The sequence below is a fragment of the Synchiropus splendidus genome, chromosome 7 (genome assembly GCF_027744825.2).
Source record: "Synchiropus splendidus isolate RoL2022-P1 chromosome 7, RoL_Sspl_1.0, whole genome shotgun sequence".
In the NCBI taxonomy this organism is placed as follows: Eukaryota; Metazoa; Chordata; class Actinopteri; order Syngnathiformes; family Callionymidae; genus Synchiropus; species Synchiropus splendidus.
Genome location: NC_071340.1, coordinates 12042812 through 12064849, shown reverse-complemented (window position 1 = coordinate 12064849; position 22038 = coordinate 12042812). Strand labels below are relative to the sequence as shown.

Genomic DNA, 22038 nt, shown 5'->3' with positions numbered 1-22038 from the left:
GGGCCTACTTCTCCCGTCCTTTGAAAAGTTTAAATGAATTATCATGCTGCAGTTTATTACAATGTTTTCCACCGCTGAACTTCGTCGTGGGTCATCTTTCATAACCACTATCTTGTTTCTCAGTTTCAAAATTTTTTATTTTTTTTTCCTACATGTGTGATAAAGCTTGCTGCTCATTTCTGCAACATGACAGTTACGTCATCTCAATGTCAACATTCCCTATTTACCCAAAACAAGTCCCAAGTTAGACTTGGCCTTGGCTTTCACCGTGCTGCTCATGAGCAGTAAGAACCCACGAGAGACAATAGAAAAGACCAAAGGAGCATTTAATTACACAGGTGAGTTTGATTGTATTGAGCACGCACCTCAGGAAGAATGGAGTCTGAGCACATTTCCACTTATTTTTCCAAATTTGCATCCACATGCCTCCGGCTGTTATTGTGTTACATTCAAGAGTCGTCAGAGTTAAATTGGAAACATTGTTGCAGACACAAAGGCACAGGGTGTTAAGATGAGTGATGGATGCAAACACAGATGCTGGCAGGTGAATGTGTGCACTGTGTCAGCACGGATTGGCGACAGGCCACCTTCCATCCGCTGGTCTGTAAAAAGGACAATTTTATAAAGCTACTTCTTCAAACGTATTTACACACATTATATCGTCCAATGAGAAATTGTGTTTGGTGGACACAAACATGAAGCTGATGCAAGGACTTCCAACAAGGGCCTTTTAGTTAAGCAGGTTTCATAAGTTTGGATTAGAATTGGGAGTATTGTGTTCCCCGCCACATTGTTCTTTTGAGAGACATTTTTGTTGTATAGCTTCTTACCTCATTCGGCATAATAGAACTCATGAGAGAATGATATGAAGTTGGAAGTCTGTCTGGGAGAAGAAAATGTGGAAATATAATACCCAATATGCTTTCCTCTCACCTGAATTAAAAAAATTCCAAGGGGTTTTGATGTTTTTGGAATATATTAAGTGACAGAGATCATTGCTGAAGTTAAAAGTGTGAACAGAATATGTGTTCTATAACTATAATTTGTCATTTGTCTGTATTTTCCTGGCAGTAGCTGTTCATGATAGAGCAAGTCAAACCAAATTTTGAAGTTTAAGTTTTGTCCTCGGCTCATCATTTTGGTTTTCTGTATTCAGTGTGGAAAATCTGCCAATCAGAAATGAGAAGATGAAAAAAAGCTTGATTTTAGTTGACAAATTGTGCAAGAGAATGAATGATTCATGGATGTAACTTGATTCAACTCACTCGAAAAACAAGCTCCCCTGAATGATTCTGAGAAGACGCCTGCTCCTCAATGTTTTTTGCACCCAGAGTTGCACCATCCTCATGAAAACCAACAATTTCACCAGCCGCCATTCTCGCTTCAAGATGAACTTACAAAGCAAACAACGTTGCGGGCAGTTACATGTAAAGATTGTGTAGTGCCTTTGCTCACATGGTGTGATGTCCCAGTGTGTGTGATACAGAAGCAGAGCAAGGCAGATAGAAGATAAGAAAGCGAGGAGATAAGAGAGACGGGGGACAGTTATGAGAGAGATGTTGCATAAGGGGTGGCGCTGGAGTGTGAAAGAGAACAGGTGGCTTCGTATTCTGCCATTGCGCTTAATGTGCCATCTTCCCCATTGACTGTGAGTGTGTGTGTGTGCGTGTGATTGATGAAGATTGTGTTTGTGCGAGTGTGTGTTTCCGACAGAGTAAGTGTGTCTCCCCATTTTTTGGTTATTTCTTTTTATGCTCCTCGGAGCCATATCTCCACACATGCACATGGTACATTGTCCCGCTTCCCTCACAAGTGCACGTCTGTGCATGTGAGTCTGTTCTTTAGTGATCAGGGTTCCGGTCGGTTTAGAAACAATTAGAACAAGCTGCAGGTGCCCAGAGAGCTCGTTTTCCAAATGTCACCCAATTAACAATCTATACTGAACACACATGGAAGACTTTCTGCTGGTGTCCGTCTGTCGCCTTCTCCAGGCCTGTCTGTCCGCCGCTCTCTCTTTCTCTCCTGTGTTCCCACGTGAGCTGTCCTTTGAGTTTCTCTCTGAGAAATGTCAGGTTCACGTCGCATCCTTGTTGGCGCCAATTGCGTGGTTACTAATGGTCCAGTAAAGTACACCTCAGAACAACACTGTCACATAAACCGTGGCTCAGTTGGACGAGACAGCCATCGCAGTGGAACAGTGACAATAAGCACCATCCCACACGAAGAAAACAACAGCACCGCTGCTGAAAGGAAGATCCCTGCCATACGTGAAGCAGGTTTAGCCAAGTCTGCAATGTTTTTTTGAAAGTACTGCTGCATTGAGTTGAATTTGGATGGAAAAACTCATCTCAGCTTGCTTGTATGGTGACTTTAAAAAGTCTTCACATATGGCTGTTAATTTGTTTACATGAGCAGCAACATATGTCTGCATGAGAAGCGCCACTGTGGACTTTGTTGTACGTCTCATCCATCTGTCCGTGCTGCAAGTCCAGATTAGTTAATGTTGGGAACGAGACAAGGGAGCGTTGTGTGCCTTTGGGATCATATCAGATGTGTGTTGTCAGTTGCATTCAGAAACGTTGCCCTTGAAGGTGTAGATCTGCTCTGTGACTATTGTGAGCAACTGGATTCCAAGTGCATACAGTATGTGGTGTTCCAGACAAATATTTTGTTGTGGATATGAAAACCATTTTTGATGATTAAAGGAGATGTGACCCCAAGGCTAGGTACATGCTCATCCGTTCGAAGATGCTTTGGATAAAAATGTCTGCTAAACAACATGTAATATTACTGCAGCGCTGCAACACTTCATGATCGTGACGAATGGCTTCGTGAAGTGGAAAGAATCCTGACTATTTTGAAGGGCTCAGGAAGCTTTCTTGAGGAATCCAGACCATTCCAACAGGACTGTCGTTGGTGTTCTGATGTTTTCTCATGATTGTCTTTTCTTTTTTTGCAAGCGACTTATTCTGTTTGGCTTTGCCCTCAAAACAATTTGTTAATTTAAACAAATGTCTTTTCTTTTCTCACCAGACCAACCCTCCAGGCCGGTTGTCCGGACCCGGCAGCAGCAGCAGCAGCAGCAGCAGCAACATTCTGCCCCCAAGGGAGCGAAGAGTGGTGCGGGCCGCGGGGGCAGCACTCGCAGGGGACCTCTCTAACCAGCTGCAGCAGAACAGTCGTCCACATATGTCTGACCAACGCTCTTCCCGGGAGGTGAGCCAGTGCCAAGAATCCCTGGCACCGAAGTTGGCTCCAAATTTGGCTCCCGTTTCATCTGCAGTGTCGTCCCAACCTTCATCGGGCCGTCCTGCTCAAGTTCCACTTAAGGGCCCGTGTCCAAATCAATGCCCAGGTTCCAGCTCGGTGACTTCTAATCATAGCAGAGTCCCATCCCTGCCCTCCAGGCAAAATGAGAGAGCGTCCTCCTCCTCTGAGTCCCTTACTCCGGGAGGCGGGGGAGGAGGTGCGAGAAAAGGAGCGGAGCATCATCACACGAGTCATATCCCTCGTGCAGTCGGGGCCAGCAACTCATCAAGTCTTCACAGTATTGCGAGCAGAGGGAGTCTTTCTCCCAGCAACTCCTCATCCGATCAAGCCTCCCCTCCCCCACCCACTCCCTCCTCTGCATCTTCATCATCCTCTTCCTCTCCGTTCACGGGGCGTTTAGGGCAACCGCCGCGAGGTCCTCTATCTCTGCACAGTTACAGTCGGAAGAACGTCTTCCTGCAACATTCGCTCCACACTGCCGAGCTGCAGGCTCTGACACAGAGAGACAGCTGAGGGCAGACAACCACAGTCCCACTGTTGACCCCAGCCACAAAACAGAAAGTTGACTCCAAACACAAGCTGCTCATGTCACACTGTCTCACATAAACTTGACGACAAGCTAGACTGCATCCGTAAAACAACATATTTGCCAACTTTCTAAATAGAAATATTGATTTTTAAAGTAAACTTTCTCACAGCAGATACTGGCAGAAAGCAGTGCTTTTGAAAATCCATCTTCTCTAATCTCTCATATCTGACAAACGCAGAGCAGCTGCTGTCTATGTGCGCGACACGGTTTCATGCATCTCGAGGGCAATTTTGCTCTGAGCTGTATGAGAAACCTGATGAACAATTTTTGGATCTTAAATCAACAGAAATCACCTCATACATTCCTTGTTTTTATTGTACTTAGCCAGACAATCACACTCTCTCACTGATATGCATGCAGAGATTATTTCTACGTCAGGGTTTTAAATGAGTTTGTATTGGATGCATAAACATGGACACTACAGGTTTTCACACATGCTTTACGTTGAACTTGCTACTACTGTACACACACAAGGACGCTTTTAGTTTCCAACAACACTGAGAATAGAAATGAATCTCAGCAAGCGAGTGGTAACACTTTCTAAAAAAAATCCTGCCAGAATTTTCACTGTTCTCCATCCCGATGTCATCTTCACTGACTGTTTCTGGAGAGCCACACTTATCTGCTACTCCATCATTTATTCTTTCTGCCATGACTTCATTTCACAAGCTTTCCAGGTCACGCTGGTCTGTGCTGTTAAAAGCCATCAGTAGTTACAACTCAGACAGTGAAGTGTTAAAGAAGCTGTCGTGTGGATGACTGATTGGTCTGAGTGAATGCGCAAATGTTGGCACGAGATTTTCACGACCGGATGATGTATTGAGGGAAAATATCCAAAGTGGTTAAATGAAAGAGTATTTTTGTAATTTGGTCTTTAATATTCGATCCAAACATGCATACTTGCTGTGACTGGCTCTGGGGCTGAACACTCACACTGATGGCTCGACTGGCAAGAACAGTTGTTTTGTCATTTTTGTTCAAAACAACTTTAATTCATCATTCCAACATTTGCGTTAAAGGTGCGCTTGTTTTTGGATGGGGGAATCAGATGAAAGCTATTTGAATGCAAAACCACTGCTAGAGGCTGAAGGCTTGTAGGCTCGAATCAGACAAGTCGAAGTGATGCGGCACTTCCGCATCACATACGTAGCATCCCATATAAATAGTCTGACTTCATTGCGATTTGTAAATCTGACCAACTGAAAATGCTCATAAGGTGACAGAAATATATCATTAATTATTCTCCAGTTTGATTTAATCCTGAGGATGAAAACGTCAGCCAAACCAACGCTAAGCCGATTCTAGCTATCGAGAGAGAGTTCATGATTCATATTTTTTGTGCTAAACAACCTCCAATTTTTGACATTTTGACCTCAAGTCCAAGCTCTGTTGACATTTTCCTCTTCCAAAAACAAACACGTCACTGTCCCGCAGCTGCCAAATGGCTTCCAGCTACATTTTATTTAGCGTCAAATGCTGCGTTATGTGCAGTTTGTTCCCTCCACCTTCATCGCTGACCTTCATTTCTGTGATCCATCACTACACCCCAACATTTTAATACAACTTCAAACCGTGCTCCACATAGCCTGGGGAGGACGGGAGGTCATCTAAGTTCAAGCAATTAACATTTAGCCTCTTACTCTTTCCTAAATGTTAATTCTAAATAGTCCTTTCACACAAACAAATTGCCTGTGTGGCGTCTAGCTATTTATTTGTCTGAGGGAAGGAAGGATTTTAAAAGCAATGCTTTCTATTTTTATTAATGTGTTTTACAGCTAGAGAAGATGCACACACACGTGTGCGCTGACACACACACACACACGCACGCACGCACGCACACACACGCACGCACGCACTCACTCATCAGACTGGGGATAAAAAAACAGCACTCACTCGTCTGTCAGTACTCCCACATTCTGTCATGCTGACATTTTAGATGTGCTTACACCCACACATATACAAAGTGCACAGAGACTGTACCACACACATTTGAATTTGCACAAGCAAGAGTTAAAACTGTTCATCTACTGAAGATCTCTCCTCCATTTCCACCACGTCGCAACGTGCTGGTGCTGGGGAGCCGATTTCCTCGGATCGGCTGTGCTTTAAAATGATTCTCATGTTGCCAAAAGCAGATCACCACGACATTCCCTCCAGCCCGTGCGAAGCTCTTTTGGATGCATGTTTTTGGGAGAACTTGGTCACAACTCTGTAACTTTTCAAACTTTTAAATCACATTTTAGCTGACGAAAGGAAGAAAAGATGTTCCAGGCATGAACCTGTTTTCCAGTTCTCTACCTACTTGCAGATGCACCAGTGTTCTTGAAGATAATCACGAAAATTGCTCTTAATAATCTCTGATCTTTAGAAAGACTGTCCAAATGCTGCTAATAATCTCAATCAGATTGTTTAGAATATCGCTGAGACTGCGACTGCGTTCCATGAAAAGGGATCAGGTTTTAGTTCTCTATCTTGACTCTGCGTATCATGTTGAGTACTTTTTTATGTAAATGATTTGATGTGTCATGTGCATGTTTGTTGACTACTTTAATCTCACCTCAACACTTGTATTATTATACTGCCACCTATATCTCGTGATTTAACCTCTCCTTATCACTTTTGTTTTTTTCTTTTTATTGTTGCTGCTTGAAGTAATGGAAATGTGTCGAGTGGTTCCTGGTTGACTATTTATTTTTGCTTACTTGTTTGTGCTGCTTTTCTTCGTCCTCACTTGCATCACCGTTGGTGCAGGTGAGTGCGAGACGTTTTATTGAAGTAAATCTGGACGGGTCAGTGAGTGAGCAGTGCAAGGCAAATGTTTACATTGAAGACTTTCGCTGACTTGGCGCTACGGTGGCAATACACAGATTTTGTGGGAGACAAAAGGCATATATGTGCAAATACTCTGGAATCCGCCTGAAATTGGAAGTTTTTTTCAGTGTTTCTAAATTGAATTGTTGGAATTCTTTGTATCTGTTTCTCTTTACTCAGCTCTGTTCTCGCGCTGCTGCTTGGCTTCGAGTGAGTTTGGTATTCGACTGCAAAATGTGAAGTGCAATCTACTCATCTTATACTGAATTGCAGAGGAGTTCTGTCCATGTGTGTGTTTTTTTTTCCTTTTTAAATTTTTACGTTTTTTGAAGGGACATTTGTTTTCGTTTTATATCGAAAAAAGACACCTGCTCCTCTTTGTTTTGGTCGAAAAGAGCACCACTGGGGTTCACCAATGTTGATCATCCTCCCTGGTTAGACCTTTTCTCTTCAACCTTATTGGTTGTCCTTTCTCCTTATACCTAGTTCCTCCATTTCTAACATCCTCTCCAAGTGTCCAAACCTTCCTGACTTTGTCTCCAAACTCCTCTACATGAGCTCTCGAGTTGTTCTCCCCTGTTCCTCCTCAGCCTCATGCTTACTCTCACTACATCATCAGCAAACATCACGGTCCACGGAGACTCCCCCGTCTCCTCTTCTCCCTAGCACTTCAGTGAACCAGAGTTGATCTCCGATTTATGCCAACTGCCGTGCGACAGCGACAATTCTTTGTCTCCCTCGGTTCAATATTTACATTAATATGGAAATCCTTGACATTTTTCCTTGAGTGCTGCTGTCTGAGAAGTGGGGACTGTTCATGAGCATGACACGTCGTTCCATCATTTCAGTCAGAGTGTGTCACTTACATCACTGCGCTTGCTTTTCCAACCCCTGCCTCCTCAGTGTTGCTCTTACCTTGAGAATCACAACTTGTCAGCAAATATAAGAATGTGTTTTTACCTTCACTTTTTGGATTTTAATTTTGTGGAAAACTGGAATGTTAAATCGCTCATTCGTTTTTTGAAAAGGGAAATCAGATAATGTTCCTTGTTTTCGGTAGTTTGTGGATGAAGAACTTGATGAGGAAAACATACATGGACGGAGCTCCGCGCAGCGTTTCAGGTGGACCTCTGTGGTGTGACGTCATTCTGAGTATCAACAACTCTTGTACGGATGTGGGTGGCGTCTGATCTGAAGTGTTGCACTAGTTGAAGCCACTCCACGACGTGCTAACTTGCCAACACACTCGACTGTGTACCACCTCAAATGAAAGGGTCGAAAGTGCAAATCTCACATTTTCAATTAGAGAACTCCTGGAGACATCTCATTCTCCCCTGACCTTGAGCCAGTGATCCGCTGAAGCTCCTCAGCCTAGTCTTCCGATTTGAGAAGCTTCTGTTACAGCAGATAAAATGCTAATCCTCCAGGTATTCCTCTCAGGATTGAATATCACAAACGTCCGGTATTTAAAGACGAAATTATGCAAATGTGCGACGTACAAGATCAAGAGCTGATATATCCGCCCGCCCTCTCCTTGTTCATCAAATGCAGTCACTCCTTTCTGCTGTGATCCGGCCTCTCATCTGGTCCACAGCTCCCGACCTGTGGGACTCCACGTCTCCCCCCCTCGCTCTGTCATGTGGTTGTAATTTTACACCTGCTGAATGCAATTATGTAGCTGGTACGAAAACAGGCCAGTGGTTACATCTCCCACGAGGCCTGGGACGGGGCAGCAGCTGTAGGATGGACAACAACAAAAAAGCTTATCTCGTACACAATGTGGAGGATCAGATGAGCAATGAGGGCGACTTGAGTTGTTCAATTTTATTCCACTCATTCAGACTTGAATCTGCCTCTTGAGGCTCTCTGCTCGAGTCCTGTATTGGGGGGAAGCCTCCGGGGGAAGATTCAGAACCAGCTCATTCTGTTGACTCAGGTGCTCCGGTCCAAGTCTCAGGTGAATGACAGAGCTTCGGAGGGAGACACCGCGGCGCTTAAGGGCTTGGACTTTAATATTGATCCATCAATAACACCCTAGAATACTTGACTCAATACAGATTAATGACAAATGAATGCAGTAGAACCAATCATATCGAGGCGCGTCAGTGGGTTTGGACCGCCCACTTCATTTACTTACAGTATTTATCGCACCAAGTGGAGACAAAAAAATAATAAGAATGAATAAATGTGGCCATGCAATAATACAATAAAATGAGATGTAGAAAATAATGAAAAAGTAAATCATGTAAAAAATGCAAACATACATTAGGAAGTACATTCATAAATCAATATGAAAGTATGGCGACCTATTACTGTCATTTATTTATTTTCATTTATTCATGTATTATTTCAGTTATTTATTCTTTTATTACAGCATTTATACAATTATTTCATCATACTTTTGTCCCTCATGAACAGAAGCTAATTCATGTTTATTGTACTCTTGTCTGACTAGACCCCTGAAGTTTTTGACTTTGGAGTTGGTGGCTAAAGAAAAAAAAAATAATGAGGGTCTGAGGTTGCTTGGAATGATGTCACACTTGTGGATTTTGTCCACTCGATGGCAAGGATTTTTGAAGCAAGAGCGCCACCCACTGTGTTCTGAAAATGAGGTCAATGCTTCATGAAGCTTCGTCATCCAGAGTAGAAGACGCGCTGCTGAACACACCTCCAGGTGGAAGTGCTAAAACCCAAGGGCCACAGGAGCTTGCAAGTCAGCTGGTTTGTTTTGTCCCAGGAGCACACCTGTGCATCTCAATGATTCGTTTGGAAAACCATTTTGTGAAAACCGTGTTTGCACAAAATGACATTTCTGTTTAAAGCATTTGCCTTATCAATCGTGTTGCTAGACTTCTAGTCAATATATTGTCACCACTCTTCGATCCTAACTCTTTTGTCTGTTTATTGTGCGCACTCACTTTGTTCTTTGGAACACTGGGTTAAAGTTTTTTCGTTTTTTTCTGTAGAATTGTACATACAATAATGAAGCTGAAATGGTGGACAGTTTTATACTGAACTCTGAAATGATGCTTAAACCTGCGTGGAAGGCTCTGAGCTGTGACCAAAGTGCTTCAGGCTGCAGTCCCGCACGAAACTCATTTGTTGTGTCGCTTCATGTAGATTCTCTTCTGTGGGTTTCGGCACTTTTTTTTTCTGCTACCTATTGCTTTGAACGGCTGGACTTTGTGGATTTTGGCCATAATAGTATTCGCAAAGTGGATTATCCACCATTTGTTGTTTCTTTAAGCTGCTTTCTGAGTCAGGATTATGTAAATCACATGTGTTTTGGCGTTTTGACCAACAAATGTGAGTCTCCTGGTCAATTTGTGTTTGCTTAAAAAAAAAAGCTGTATATTTTGTTATATTTTTTTATTTAATTTTTTTTTGTCCGAAGATGAGACATTTTAGGAAATTATTTTTGTTCACTGCCCCACTGTTGCTAGTATTTAATACAACTAAATAAAATATTGTGAAAATTGTTGACTGTCCTCAGAGTTTGTGTTTCCTCTCTGATGATTCGGAATTATGTTTCATATTATTTTTTGCAAGCGTGCGTAGAAAAGCTCTCTTGTATTCTTGGGTTCCTCGAGAGTCACTTTACGGTTAAATATTTAACAGTGCATATTGATTTCATGTGAAAAGCACTCCTAACACTCATAATGCACCCAACCGTTGAACCTCTTTTATTGTCCACAGTTTTTAAACAAACATAAATCCTGTTTCCTCTGTCACTTTGTTTACTGCTTCCTTAGTGAAGTTTAACATTCGTCACTGGTATGAGACTCATGTGGATGACTGAGCTCCCATGTATTTGCTGCCACAGAAAGACAATACCTGGTTGCAGTTGAAACCAAAAGCCCAGGCATTTTACTTTAACAAGATGGAGGACGTGTGGTTCATGGGCCAAATATATATTAAATATATAAATATATATAAAATATAAATTATATACAGTGGTGCCTTGGTTTTCGAACGTGTCGGAATTTGAGCAAATCGGAAAATTTCAACATTTTTTTTGCTTGGATTTTGAACGAAAATCCAGAACTCGAACGCCCCCGAAAAAAGCCGGAAAAAACATAACGTGCGCGGACCGAGCAGCTGACCCACGACGTGCTTTGTTATTGTGTATAACGCAGCCTCTGGATGCAGACGTGTCCCGTTACCTACATTTACTGACTGACTTTTTTCTTCATATTGAGGTGTAAAACCTTTCCTGTCTCTGCACTGGACCGTGGTAGAGTGTCACAGGGGAGGTGCTCGCTCTCCACACCTCCGAGGCTGGAGCTCTCACTCCAGGGTTTGATGTTCTGTTGGAGCTGGGACAGGGATGAGGCGAGTCTGGGACCGAGCTAAGTTACTTGGTTTATGACTTTGTAACAGCCAAACTGCACAGAAGCGCACATTCAGAGCTGGACACGCACCGGGCACCTCTTCACTTCTGGAGAGACGTCACTCACTCGGCAACCCCTCCCACATGCAGCGGCCACACACATAGAGGAACACTCTGCATTCACTCCTACAAAAGCCTATTTTAAGGCTTGGATTTCTTTTTTTCCATTCATTGCAATGGGAAAAATCAATTCAGATTTCGAACAAATCGCTTCTGGAACTGCCACCTGGAACGAATTTTGGTCGAGAACCGAGGTCCGACTGTATATTAAAAAAACATAACAAAAACATATAATGTAGAAAACTAGAAAAACATAGCCCTGTTACAAGGTTGTGAAGGAGCGGAAAGTGGAAGGTCTGTGCTCTCTGTGTGACACTTTGCTGATAATATTTCATCCAAATTTCTCCGCCATCACATTTGTTTCTCTTTAAAAATCTACACTCGTTGATGCTCATGTCAAAGAGCAAGTGTGTTGTGATGAAAGAATGAATGGAGGTGGGGGGGGGACACCTGCAGGGATTAGTGCTGAGATGTTCAGCAAAAGCCGCTCAAGTTTGTTGCACTTAAGTGTTGAAAAGAGTCAATTTACCTTGTTTGACATCATCCAGCAGCCCTCAGATTTGCTCTCATTTGGCAGTGACCAGGAAGTACGGCAGGGTTTGGAAAATCAATCACGTTCAGATGAGTTTGTGTGCGAGTGGGTGGGATGTGACTGTTTACCCCTCAGGGAGAACCTGAGCAGGCTCCTCATTTCTGGACTGCTGCTGAGGCTCTCAGTGCTCAACCAGCAGACGTGTTTACACACAAACACACTGGCGCCATTAACGCACTTCTGACTCCCGTGTGTTTCTAATTGATTTGACAAAACGTCGCCGCATTAGCAAATAAACCGCCCTGCAGCGGCTCGGCACAAAGATGTCACGGAGGGAGGTTCGCTTTCGGCTCCTAGACCGATGACGGCGGTAGTGAAAAAAAAAAGCATCTGCCGTCTCATGAGATCTGTACCGTCTCATTAATAATAAATCCACTGTTTCCACTCAGTTGATGTTCATCACAGTTACGTGCTGTGATGCTTTTGGAGCCACAAGCATTGATTTTTAGAAGAGGTTCAAAACTGCCGCTCTATTAGTTTATGTCATATTGGAAATGTATATATTGAACTGCACTTTTTCAAAGTAAAAACCAAACAGATTATTACATTCTGACATTCAATATTCTGATGGCACAGTTATACTTGCATACATGTTTGTACTGAATATGTGTTCTGCTATTGTTTTGCCTCTGGTTCAGTGACGCGCCACAGTTCTTCTACTAGAGTCACTGTGTGAATTAATAAACTTGCAAATTGAATTCTTGTTCTTCAGTTTCATTGCTGCTGGTTACCACTTGCATGTTCGGTTCACACACTCACACACAATGGGTAATGTTTTTTTATGTTTTGTGGGGCCGTTTCATTGCCAAAATGCTTCCCTCAGCCTCTCTCCCAAAACCAAACCTCCCAAAACAAAAGCTAAACTGAAACCAAACTCAAATTCTATAATAATAGTGAGCCAGTTGTTTTGAAGTTTTAATCCTCAAATTGAGGCTTAACCTCGTGGTGTTAAGTGAAAGGTCCCCACAAGGAGCTGTGTTTCCCAAAATTGGTCCCCACAAGTACTGCTATACAAGTTAGGGTTGATCAGAAATGAAATGCAGCAATAGATTTAAAGTAATAAATGCCAAAAAGCAGTGAAGGATAGAATTCATTTGAAGTTAACATTCTTCAGTCTGTGGTGAGTTTTCTGAGGTGCGACGCTCGGGGGTGGAACCAACACATCCAACTGACCGGAGGAAAACTGCAGCAGGCATCAGCACTGTTGGTGGGTCACGTGAGACAGGTGCCTCAGATCGGTCACGTTCTTGGCAATAACTTGGCTCGAGCACTCAATTCCAGCTCCCTGCAGACAAAGCAGGAAGTGAACAATATTGACGACTTAATTTGGTTCGGATCTCTCCGGGAGGAAGCGATGTAGCTTTTTAATTATCAATTGCCCCTCTGGCTGAATTTCCCTCCGTCAAAGACGCGCCTCTCCGTGCCTGTTTTTGTTCAGGGCTAGTGTTAAGGGATGCGTGGTGTGAAGCGCAGACCATGTTGACCGGAGATCTGGTCCCGATTCATGCGACTTGAAAACATCTGTTCTCAGTTTCAGCCTCACCTGCCGTGTGAAGGTCACTCTGCGTATGACGCCGCGACACGTCTGGAAACAACATCAGCGTCTGTTGGTCATGTCACGACTGATCGGCTGCTCCAGCAACATGCCACTGATTCTACTACAATGACTGACTCTCTCTCACTGCATCACTGAAAATAAGAGGTGCGTCTTGTGAGGTCAACTGACCTCTGCACGTGCGCTTCCTCTCCAGCCAGTCCCTGCCTATTGCCCTGTGTGGCTGGGATGGGCGACATCCCATAGCAACCTTGGATCACCAGGAATAGATGAGTGCATTTTGAAGCCAAACTACTCGCTTCCTTTCTATGGAGCACATTGAGAGATTCCACTTCCTCCCATGTTTAGTGGAACTGAACTTGGTGACATCCTGAGTGAGGCGCTACTCTCTAAGGTTTCCCTTTTAATTTGGGTTTGTAAACAGACATGGCTGCCCCGAACTTGTATACAGTCTCTCTTAATAGAAAAGGTCTCTGACAAACATATTTCTATATTTATTTTACATTTTATTTCTATTTGATTTACATAGACATATTTATTGAATTTCCCAGCTGTGGGACAGATAAATATCTAATCGAATCTAATCTAGTCTGGTCTGGTCTGGTCTGGTCTGGTCAAGTCGAGTCGAGTCGAGTCTAGTCTAGTCTTTATGACAGAGTTGATCGTGTATCTTGGCAGGTTGCAGAAAACAACCTCATGGGTTTATATTTACTTGATACTTTGAAGTACAGACCTGCCAAGGACGAAAAAAGAAGTGGACGGGCTCCAGCACGCTGTGATCCCAGCTCGCAGGGATAAAGAACTGGCAACATATGAAACCAGAACTTGTTCATCACTGGCTTCTTCAGGGATCTCCAGACTTCTGTTTTCCTTCATCCAGCTCCGACTGTGAGGTACCTCAATGTTCACAGTTCCAGATGTGATCTGTCCACCTGCTCCCCGGTCTTCCTTTGGCAGCCCGGGATACAATCAGGACCGGTTCCCAAGAGGCATTTTCAGAAATCTTCATCGCTTGACCGAGTTGGACTTTAACCCACAGCCTCTTTGTGGAATTGACCTTATTGGAGCCATGTTTAGAGTTATGAACTGACGACACGTTTGGTGGAAGCTACATGGTTAGCTGCGCAGAAGATACTCGGTGCTAGTTCAGTCTTGGTCAAGGATGGAATTCGGGAACTGACGTCATCCCAGATGCCTAAAAATGTATTGCTCCGGAGAGGTTTCATAAAAACTGGATGAAGTTTCTTGCCTGCATGAGATGTTTGGTTGGAGTTCTCTGCAGGTTCTCAGCCAGTGTGTGAGGATCATCATGTGTCTGTGCGTGAACATGGCTCTCACAGCACAAAATATGTGTGTGTTATGCCTCTGACACAGTGCTGACTGAATCTGTGCATATGGTTCCAGTCTATTATGACCAGTCCCCATTTGTCTTCTGCCCCCTCCCCTGCTGGAGCAAACGCCTCCCTCCAGTTCTTCACTACAAATCACTTGCGCTGTCACGACAACTCCAAAAGCAACTTTGCTACAATTTAGCTTTGCCAAAAGGCACTTTTGCTGCTCCGATAGTGAAGTCGGACACTCAGCTCAGCGTGAGGCCGCACGCTTTTATTACCAGCGTCTCCGCCCACTGCTGACCTCGCCGCCTTGTTCAGCCCAGGTGGTGGACACCACTTCATTATCGGAGGCAAAGAGGAGTGGGACCGGAGTCAATGTCATGCCGTCAAGATGAAAACAGTGACTCGCCGATTTTCCTAAAGTGCTATGGGAGAAGTTCATTTGAAAGTGTGAGGATGATGTGAACTTAAAAATCATTTGAAATGTCAGCTAAACTGAAGACGCTCCATGAAGCTGCGTCCACATTTTCAGAGACCACTAGGGGGCAGCCTCTGCCTTACGACCTTTGGCTCTGAATATCTATTTCAATGGAACATATTTTCAAATCACTTACTGTGCCCTGGATCTGGACAATGTTTCACGAAGTGTCAGCAGCTCATCACAAATTTCCTGTGGGGAGTTGCACACGAGTTTAACACACCGATTCATGGTAACATCGCATTTTTGGTTCTCACTCCGCTGCAAACACTCAAAATCTCACCAAGTTTGTTAAGCCTTATTTTGAGTCCAAATATCTCATGCCACTGGATTTGAGATAAATTCACTTTATAGTGGTACATGACATAAGTAAAAAATAAAATCTCATTGTAGATTGTCGATCATTTATTTATTATCTATTTATACAATTTATGATTCATATCATTGTCTATTTCCTTATCTTTCATTCATTTTGTTATATATTTTTTATGTATGATGGGTATTTATTTGTCTTTTTTTGCTTGATGTTTTTCTGATGTCTTTGATGTGTGTTGTGTAACTTTAATGTCTGTCATTGTCTTTGTTGTCATTGGCTGCTGTGAAATGCAGAATTTCCCCACTGTGACATCTCTTCTAATCTAAGTGAAAAAAGCAATATATTTAAGATGCGCCGTCTGTCCCTCCATCTTGCTGAAACATCATTTGTCAAGTGAATTTATCTTAGATCTGGGATGAGATATTTTGACTGATAACAAACCTTTGCAGTGGTGTGCTGTACCTCTGCCAACTGCAGGTGGAACTGTGGACACACGTAGCAACATGGCAAGGACTAGTTCACCTTCGTGCTCAGCTGATCAATACCAGACGCATTTCTCTGGCGTTCCATCCGCTGGTCGCCTCAACATGGTTCGAAAACATTTTGAGGCACGAGTCGTGTTTCACATGTTCACGAACCAAACCAAATGAAAACAGCAGACATCCATTGATCCTGTGAAAAAGAGTGACCCGCCGATTTGTTTTCTTTGATTTCAGTGAATGGTACTTGTTTCTTGAAGGCTCTTTGTTACCATTTAAAAGGCGACCACATTCTCTTTTGTTGCTGTCTCCCACACTGCACTGTCGAGTTGAATTCATGAGCGAAGCAGATGCCTTGCACTCGGCTTCAGCATTGATTAGAGTGGTTGTGTATTTGCTTAGTCGTGAAACTGTGACTCTCCTGAAGTCTATGACCATCTCCACTGTCTTCTGGGCGTTGAGCTCCAGGTCGCTGTGGCTGCACCAGGACACCAGCCGCTCCACCTCCCTCCTGTAAGCCGACTCCTCTCCATCTGAGATGAACCTGATGATGGTGGTGTCATCCGCAAACTTGATCAGCTTCACGGACTCATGGCTGGAGGTGCAGCAGTTGGTGTAGAGGGAGAAGAGCCATGGAGAGAGAACACAGCCCTGAGGAGACCCGATGTTGAGGGTCCGAGTGTCTGAGACAGTCGTCCCCAGCCGCACACACTGACTCCGGCTGGTCAGGAAGTCTGTAATCCACCTGCAGAGGGAGTCAGTGACCTAAAGTGTGGCCTAAAACACTGTTTACTTCCTTTGTAAAGCAGATTATATCTCTGAAAATGGCAGCAAACTGACCTTTTTCAGTGACTGTAAACCATATTGATGTGGGCCCCTGGGAGTCATGTATCCTTGTGTGTTGCAACAGTGGGGATTTGAACCTCTGCTTTTGGTCCAGGACTGTGGGCCGCACGAGGTGTTGGAGCAAAAGATGTGAACAGACTAGTTAGCGTTCAGGAACATGCAATTACTGGTGCGTTTAATCTCATAATAATCGGGATGCGTGGCTCAAGGGCAGCATTACCAGGGTAGTCGCTCCGATTCTCCAAGTTGTCAGTTCCGGGCCGCGGCTGTTTTTGTTTGTCGTCATGCTGATTCACATTTGCGGGCCCTGCGAGGATCCCTCCCCGGCGCTCCTCCGGCCCTGCGTGTGAATCCCGAGACTCGCTGTCGTGGGTTGACTTCCAACCGCAAAGGCACCGTTTGACTCGGGCTGTCTTCTTGAATACAGAGAAACAGAGAACAGATTTTGGCTGACATTTTAAGAAGGGCCTTTTTTTTGTGTGTTTGAGCTGGGTTGGCTTCAGATTTGGCAGGGCTTGATGTGATGGCACAATGCTCACAATGCCCACACAGTGTCTTCCTTCTCTGTGTTGCCGGACGACCGCGTTCTCAGGATGAGACAAAATTAGCTCCAGCATTTACAGGAAGCAGATGGTTGAGCGCTACATTGACAATTCTGTTAGCCACCCATGACTCCAGTCGGCCCACTCGGCATCTCCTGCTCTTTTTCCTGCTCCCTTTTCAGTTCTGGGATTTGTGCGCTGAATATTGCCACCCTGCTGCATCCATTTCCTCTTTTAAATTCTCACCAGTTTGGGGCGTTACCTCATCATCTTTGACCAGATTTTGCAGAAATGTCGCCATAAAATTCACAGTTTGATTCTGTCCCCATTAAACCGGCCCACAATTGTTCTCTCTGCCCTTGTTTCACATGATGTAAGCGCACACTTTCTGTGGCGTCGTGATGCTATGGAGCTCAACAAGCCAAGTCAAACAGAAGGGTCAAAATAATGTCACATATCAAACATGGATTCATCTCTATTGTAGCATTTTTCACTGCAGTGACTTCTGTCTTCCTCCAAGGCACACGACTGAAGCCATGAAACCCCTTTCATGACCTCATTCCAAGATCCCTACTTGGTGTCTAGTTCCTTACTGGTCACATACTGCTCAACTCACAAGTTATATTGCTCCAAAACTACTTTTTGTTTCTGAGTGCAACAGATACTTATTGGAGGAAGAGATGCTTCACTGGAGCAGTTTTATTTCGCCGGACTTTGAATGATCTTTTGACACATTCGCAGATGAGCAACATGGAAACAGTTACTTGTTTAACTTAGTTTCCAGAGGTTGTAAAAAGTTGTTGAAAATGATACCAAAGGCCTTTGAGTTCACATCATCCTGAGCAAAATGTTGCTCTATTTATGTCCAATGTTTTTTTTTTTTTTAATTGCCAAAGGAATTCTCAAGTTTTTCCAAACACTCATTACCATGATTGCGCAGACGGCTTTGGGCTGCAGAGCGGATGTATTCTGCTAGGCATCATTTGTGCAGCCTCTCTGGGTACTTCAGTGGAATATATGTTTAAAAATACAGGCTTGAATTTTGTATTTTGCCCGGTGAGAAATGATAATAACATTTTGCTTAGACCCCTCCGTGTCTTATATTCTTGAACTCATACATTCGTACCCTGGAAGAGTGTCCTGTAGTGGGAGCCTTGAAGGGCCAACTGGTGGTCAATATTACCAACCTGCTGCTTCTAAACTTGCGTGTTTGCCTGTGTTCCCGGCTCCGTCTGTTCATATTTGTTTGCTCTCGAAAAACAAACGCGCGTTTGTGGACTGGCTACTTTGGCGGGGGATGAACATCAGACCTGACAAGTCACTTGTGGACATTGCTCCTGGCTCCGTGGGGCAGGGCCGAGTGTGTGGTATCAGCAACCAGCCCTGACATCCTGGTACACTGCGCTGCGGCAGTGACACTCGGTTTGTCTCTGGGGGAGTGACAGTCTGAGGAACGGTGCACAGCATTTTTAAGAATTGCGTCTGGCAACTCAGGAGGTTTTTGTGTCAACAGAGATTCATATGTTTTGTAGAGCCACTAAAAAAACACCCCCCTCCTCGGTGTGCCACTTTCCCTAATGGGTTTGTCTCTGGCCTGGTTGAATACCCCCAATTTGTCCTTGTACCTCTGCAACGCCCCGGTGTCTTGCACGGTGTCCATGGACTGCAGATGGAATCAAATAAAAGCATATTACTGATAAGTGCCGGGACTCATCCCCTCACGCTCCGCTTACACGAGAAGCCGCTTGCATAAATGTTTCATGTATTGAGGAATTCAGGGAACAAGCGGCTGCTTAAAATCTAAAGCATTCCTTGGGGAGCGGTTACGGCCAAATGACTGAGGGGACACGCAGCTCTGAGGAGGACGGCAGCATATAAAAATGTTCATCAACACGCGCTTAGAATTAGCAATGTGATGGAGCAGAGGATTGGAGAGGCAGTTAAGATGGTGGAGAACAACAAAATGAGAGCTTTGGGTTTTTTTTACTCTGCTTTGCAACAGTCATTCATTCCAAATTCCAGCAGAGTGAAGGCAGTGGAAACGCACTTACCTGCATAACTACCTGAGACCAGTGATGTGTCGATGAGGTATGAATGAAACATGAACTGCGGGGCCGAGGAAACATGGCCTAATTTTCCGAGGCCACTAGATGGCACTTTTGGTTTAGAAATGCTGTGAGGTTTCATTGAATTACTTACTTCAAGTCCAAACACTTTGCAGCAGACAGTGCCATCTGGTGGCCTCTGAGAATCAGGACACTGTTTCGTGAAACCTCATCAACCTTTCAATACTGTGTCATGACACCTCATCCACCAGTCACCACTGGGAAAACTCTCTCTCCCAAATAGTGGGAGCCTGTTTTGGGGTTATGATATTGCTATACTTACAACCCAGGGATAATCTCTACGTGAACATTACTGGTGGTTGAGTGGACAGGACACTTCGGTTGGATGCTTTGGTTTTTTTATGAGGTTACAAACCTAGCCCTGTGGTGGAGGTATGCACTGTCCCACTGCTTTTATTCGAACCTAGCTCAGTGTCCGATCATTGGGTGAGCAAAAAACCATGAACTGCCTTTGAAGGACTCATTGCAAGGGTACTGAGCACCAGGAGTGAGTCATGCAATACTTAACTTGGCCCAAAGCTAATCCCAGTACTGTTCTATGTGAGACTGGTATGTGATCCACTCGGCAAGGTCTCCATCTATGGTGCCCTCTCAACAGCTAGCCAGCTTTCCAGACCTCACCACCTAATGCCTTTGCCACCATTTCTCAAAATGTGGGTGTTGTTTAGGTTGCTTTCATCCTCACCTTTGCTCCGTCACCTATTCTCTGTAACATTTGCTCGAAGAGAGTCCCCACTTCTGTGGTCCCTTTTCCAGGCTTGTCTAACAAAGCCATTTAGAATTGGGATCCATTCCCCTCCATTATTTATGAGCTTCTAGTTTCACATTCATTCGGATGACTTTAACCCCTTTGTTGTCACAGCAACAGGCTGACTTGATTCTCCGTGTCTGAACTACATTGGCAAAACAAACTACAATAGATGGTGATTAATCTTTTCAATTCCGCGTGACACATGCAAATAGGAAACACAACCCGAAAACTTGCCCTAACGGTCCTCTTTATCTGGAGAAATGATGAGCGCCGCAGCCTTTTCATACGCGCGTCATTCAAAGCCACGAAAACACAAATCATTATCTTTGTTGTCTGTTGCCACAATAAATGCGATAATGCGAGTCAGCAGAATGATAACGTGTTTCACTCGAAAAGGAAATTAAAATCTTGGCTCATTTCGTCGCCATTCTCAGTGCGATATTGCAGGTTTTGAATCACCATCGCAAATGTCTGGTGCCGTGGCTCAGTTTTGAACACAGGCAGCCCTGATCTTCACCTCAAAAGAACAATGTCTCACCTTTAACAGCATATTTTGAAACTTGAGTTGAGTGTTAATACGGAATTCCTGACTGAGCACTAGGGTCTCAGACTTGATGGAGCTGCTTCTCGACTCCGGACCATGGTTCTCACTCATGTCTCCTTTCAGTGTGAGGCATCCACACTGGTTCAAATCCCATCCAGGTCACGAGTCAGGAACCCTTGGCGATGCATACTGACGCGTGCCGCGGCACACCAGAGTCCTGACAGACTGCACCGTGGGAAAATGATCCAATTTCATCTCATTTGTCCGGAGATAGAGGCGGGCGATATGATGACATTAAACCATGAACAATTAGAAGGTGTTGTGGGGCAACCAAGGTGAGGAGATCACATGGATTTGCTCATATTCTTTCTATCCACTCTACTGTAGAGCTGCAGTGTGTTGATGCGCTGATCCGTCCGTCAGTCAAAGCAGCGCTGCTGTGGTGCACGGCACTCCTCCTCCCACACACTCACAGCCAAGAAGCCGCTCACATGCGCAACTTCCTGCTGTTTTTAAACCTGATGTGCCTCTAACTTGACCACACACTTTCACCACAGAACCATGGAGGGAGGGATCCTTGTCGGACCTGCGACGCCAAAGACTGTCTAACAGAGCGAACGTGACTCACTTCAAAACTTTATTGATACTTAGTTAGTTTGCTTTGTGGTTTAAAAGTTGGCGAAAAACTAAATGCACAACAAAATAAATGCGCTCCAAAATGTGAAGAGAGAAAGAATCATTGTTTTTATGAAGCAAGTTCAGGCAAAAAATGCTAAGGATTTGTCTGGAAACTCAAAACTACAATAAAATCCTGCAAAAGAGAAGTGATGAAATCCAAACAGTTATTTAAAGTAAGTAAATACATAAATAAATCATGATATATTTCGCCATACTGCCCGCCCCTTTCTGGAGACATTTGAAACAAATACATTTTCTGCTCTTTGTTTCTGCAAATAGCCTTGCAAAATAGTGTCAGAGTGTCAGTCGCTACAGTTTTTCACAAATGAATAGGGATTTTTTTTTCTGCTTTTTGCACTACCAGTCTGCACAGTGTTTTTTATTTTTTATTTATTTTTACTCATTGTTATTATTGTGTCTGTTTCTTTGTAAATATATATTCTTCTTCTTTTTTTCACTGCAAATATATATTCTTCTCTTCTATTTCCTATTGAAAATCTAGAGTCACCATCAGCCGGAAATATATTCCCTGTATGTTATACATATTTGGCAAACAAAGCTGATCCTGATTCCTGATTCCTGATTCCTGATTCTATTTCATATGTGCTCCACCCTCCGCCTTCGCCGTTAGAGGGCTACACACATATTCATAGAACCTGGGTTACGTGAGTAACCAT

At 43.9% G+C, this 22038-nt stretch overlaps 1 protein-coding gene across 4 annotated transcripts in view; it reads left to right on the top strand.

The window, feature by feature from the left end:
- The window catches only part of ccser1 (coiled-coil serine-rich protein 1), a 98071-nt gene extending 87935 nt beyond the window's left edge, over window positions 1-10136 (top strand). The window contains exon 11 of one of the 4 annotated variants that reach the window (XM_053869515.1): window positions 3034-10136. In XM_053869515.1, coding sequence (XP_053725490.1) covers window positions 3034-3783 — 750 coding nt within the window. In that variant the 3' untranslated portion in view covers window positions 3784-10136. The remainder of the gene's footprint in view (window positions 1-3033) is intronic. The other 3 variants (XM_053869516.1, XM_053869517.1, XM_053869519.1) reach the window with 3 other exon arrangements.
- Window positions 10137-22038: the final 11902 nt, after the last annotated feature.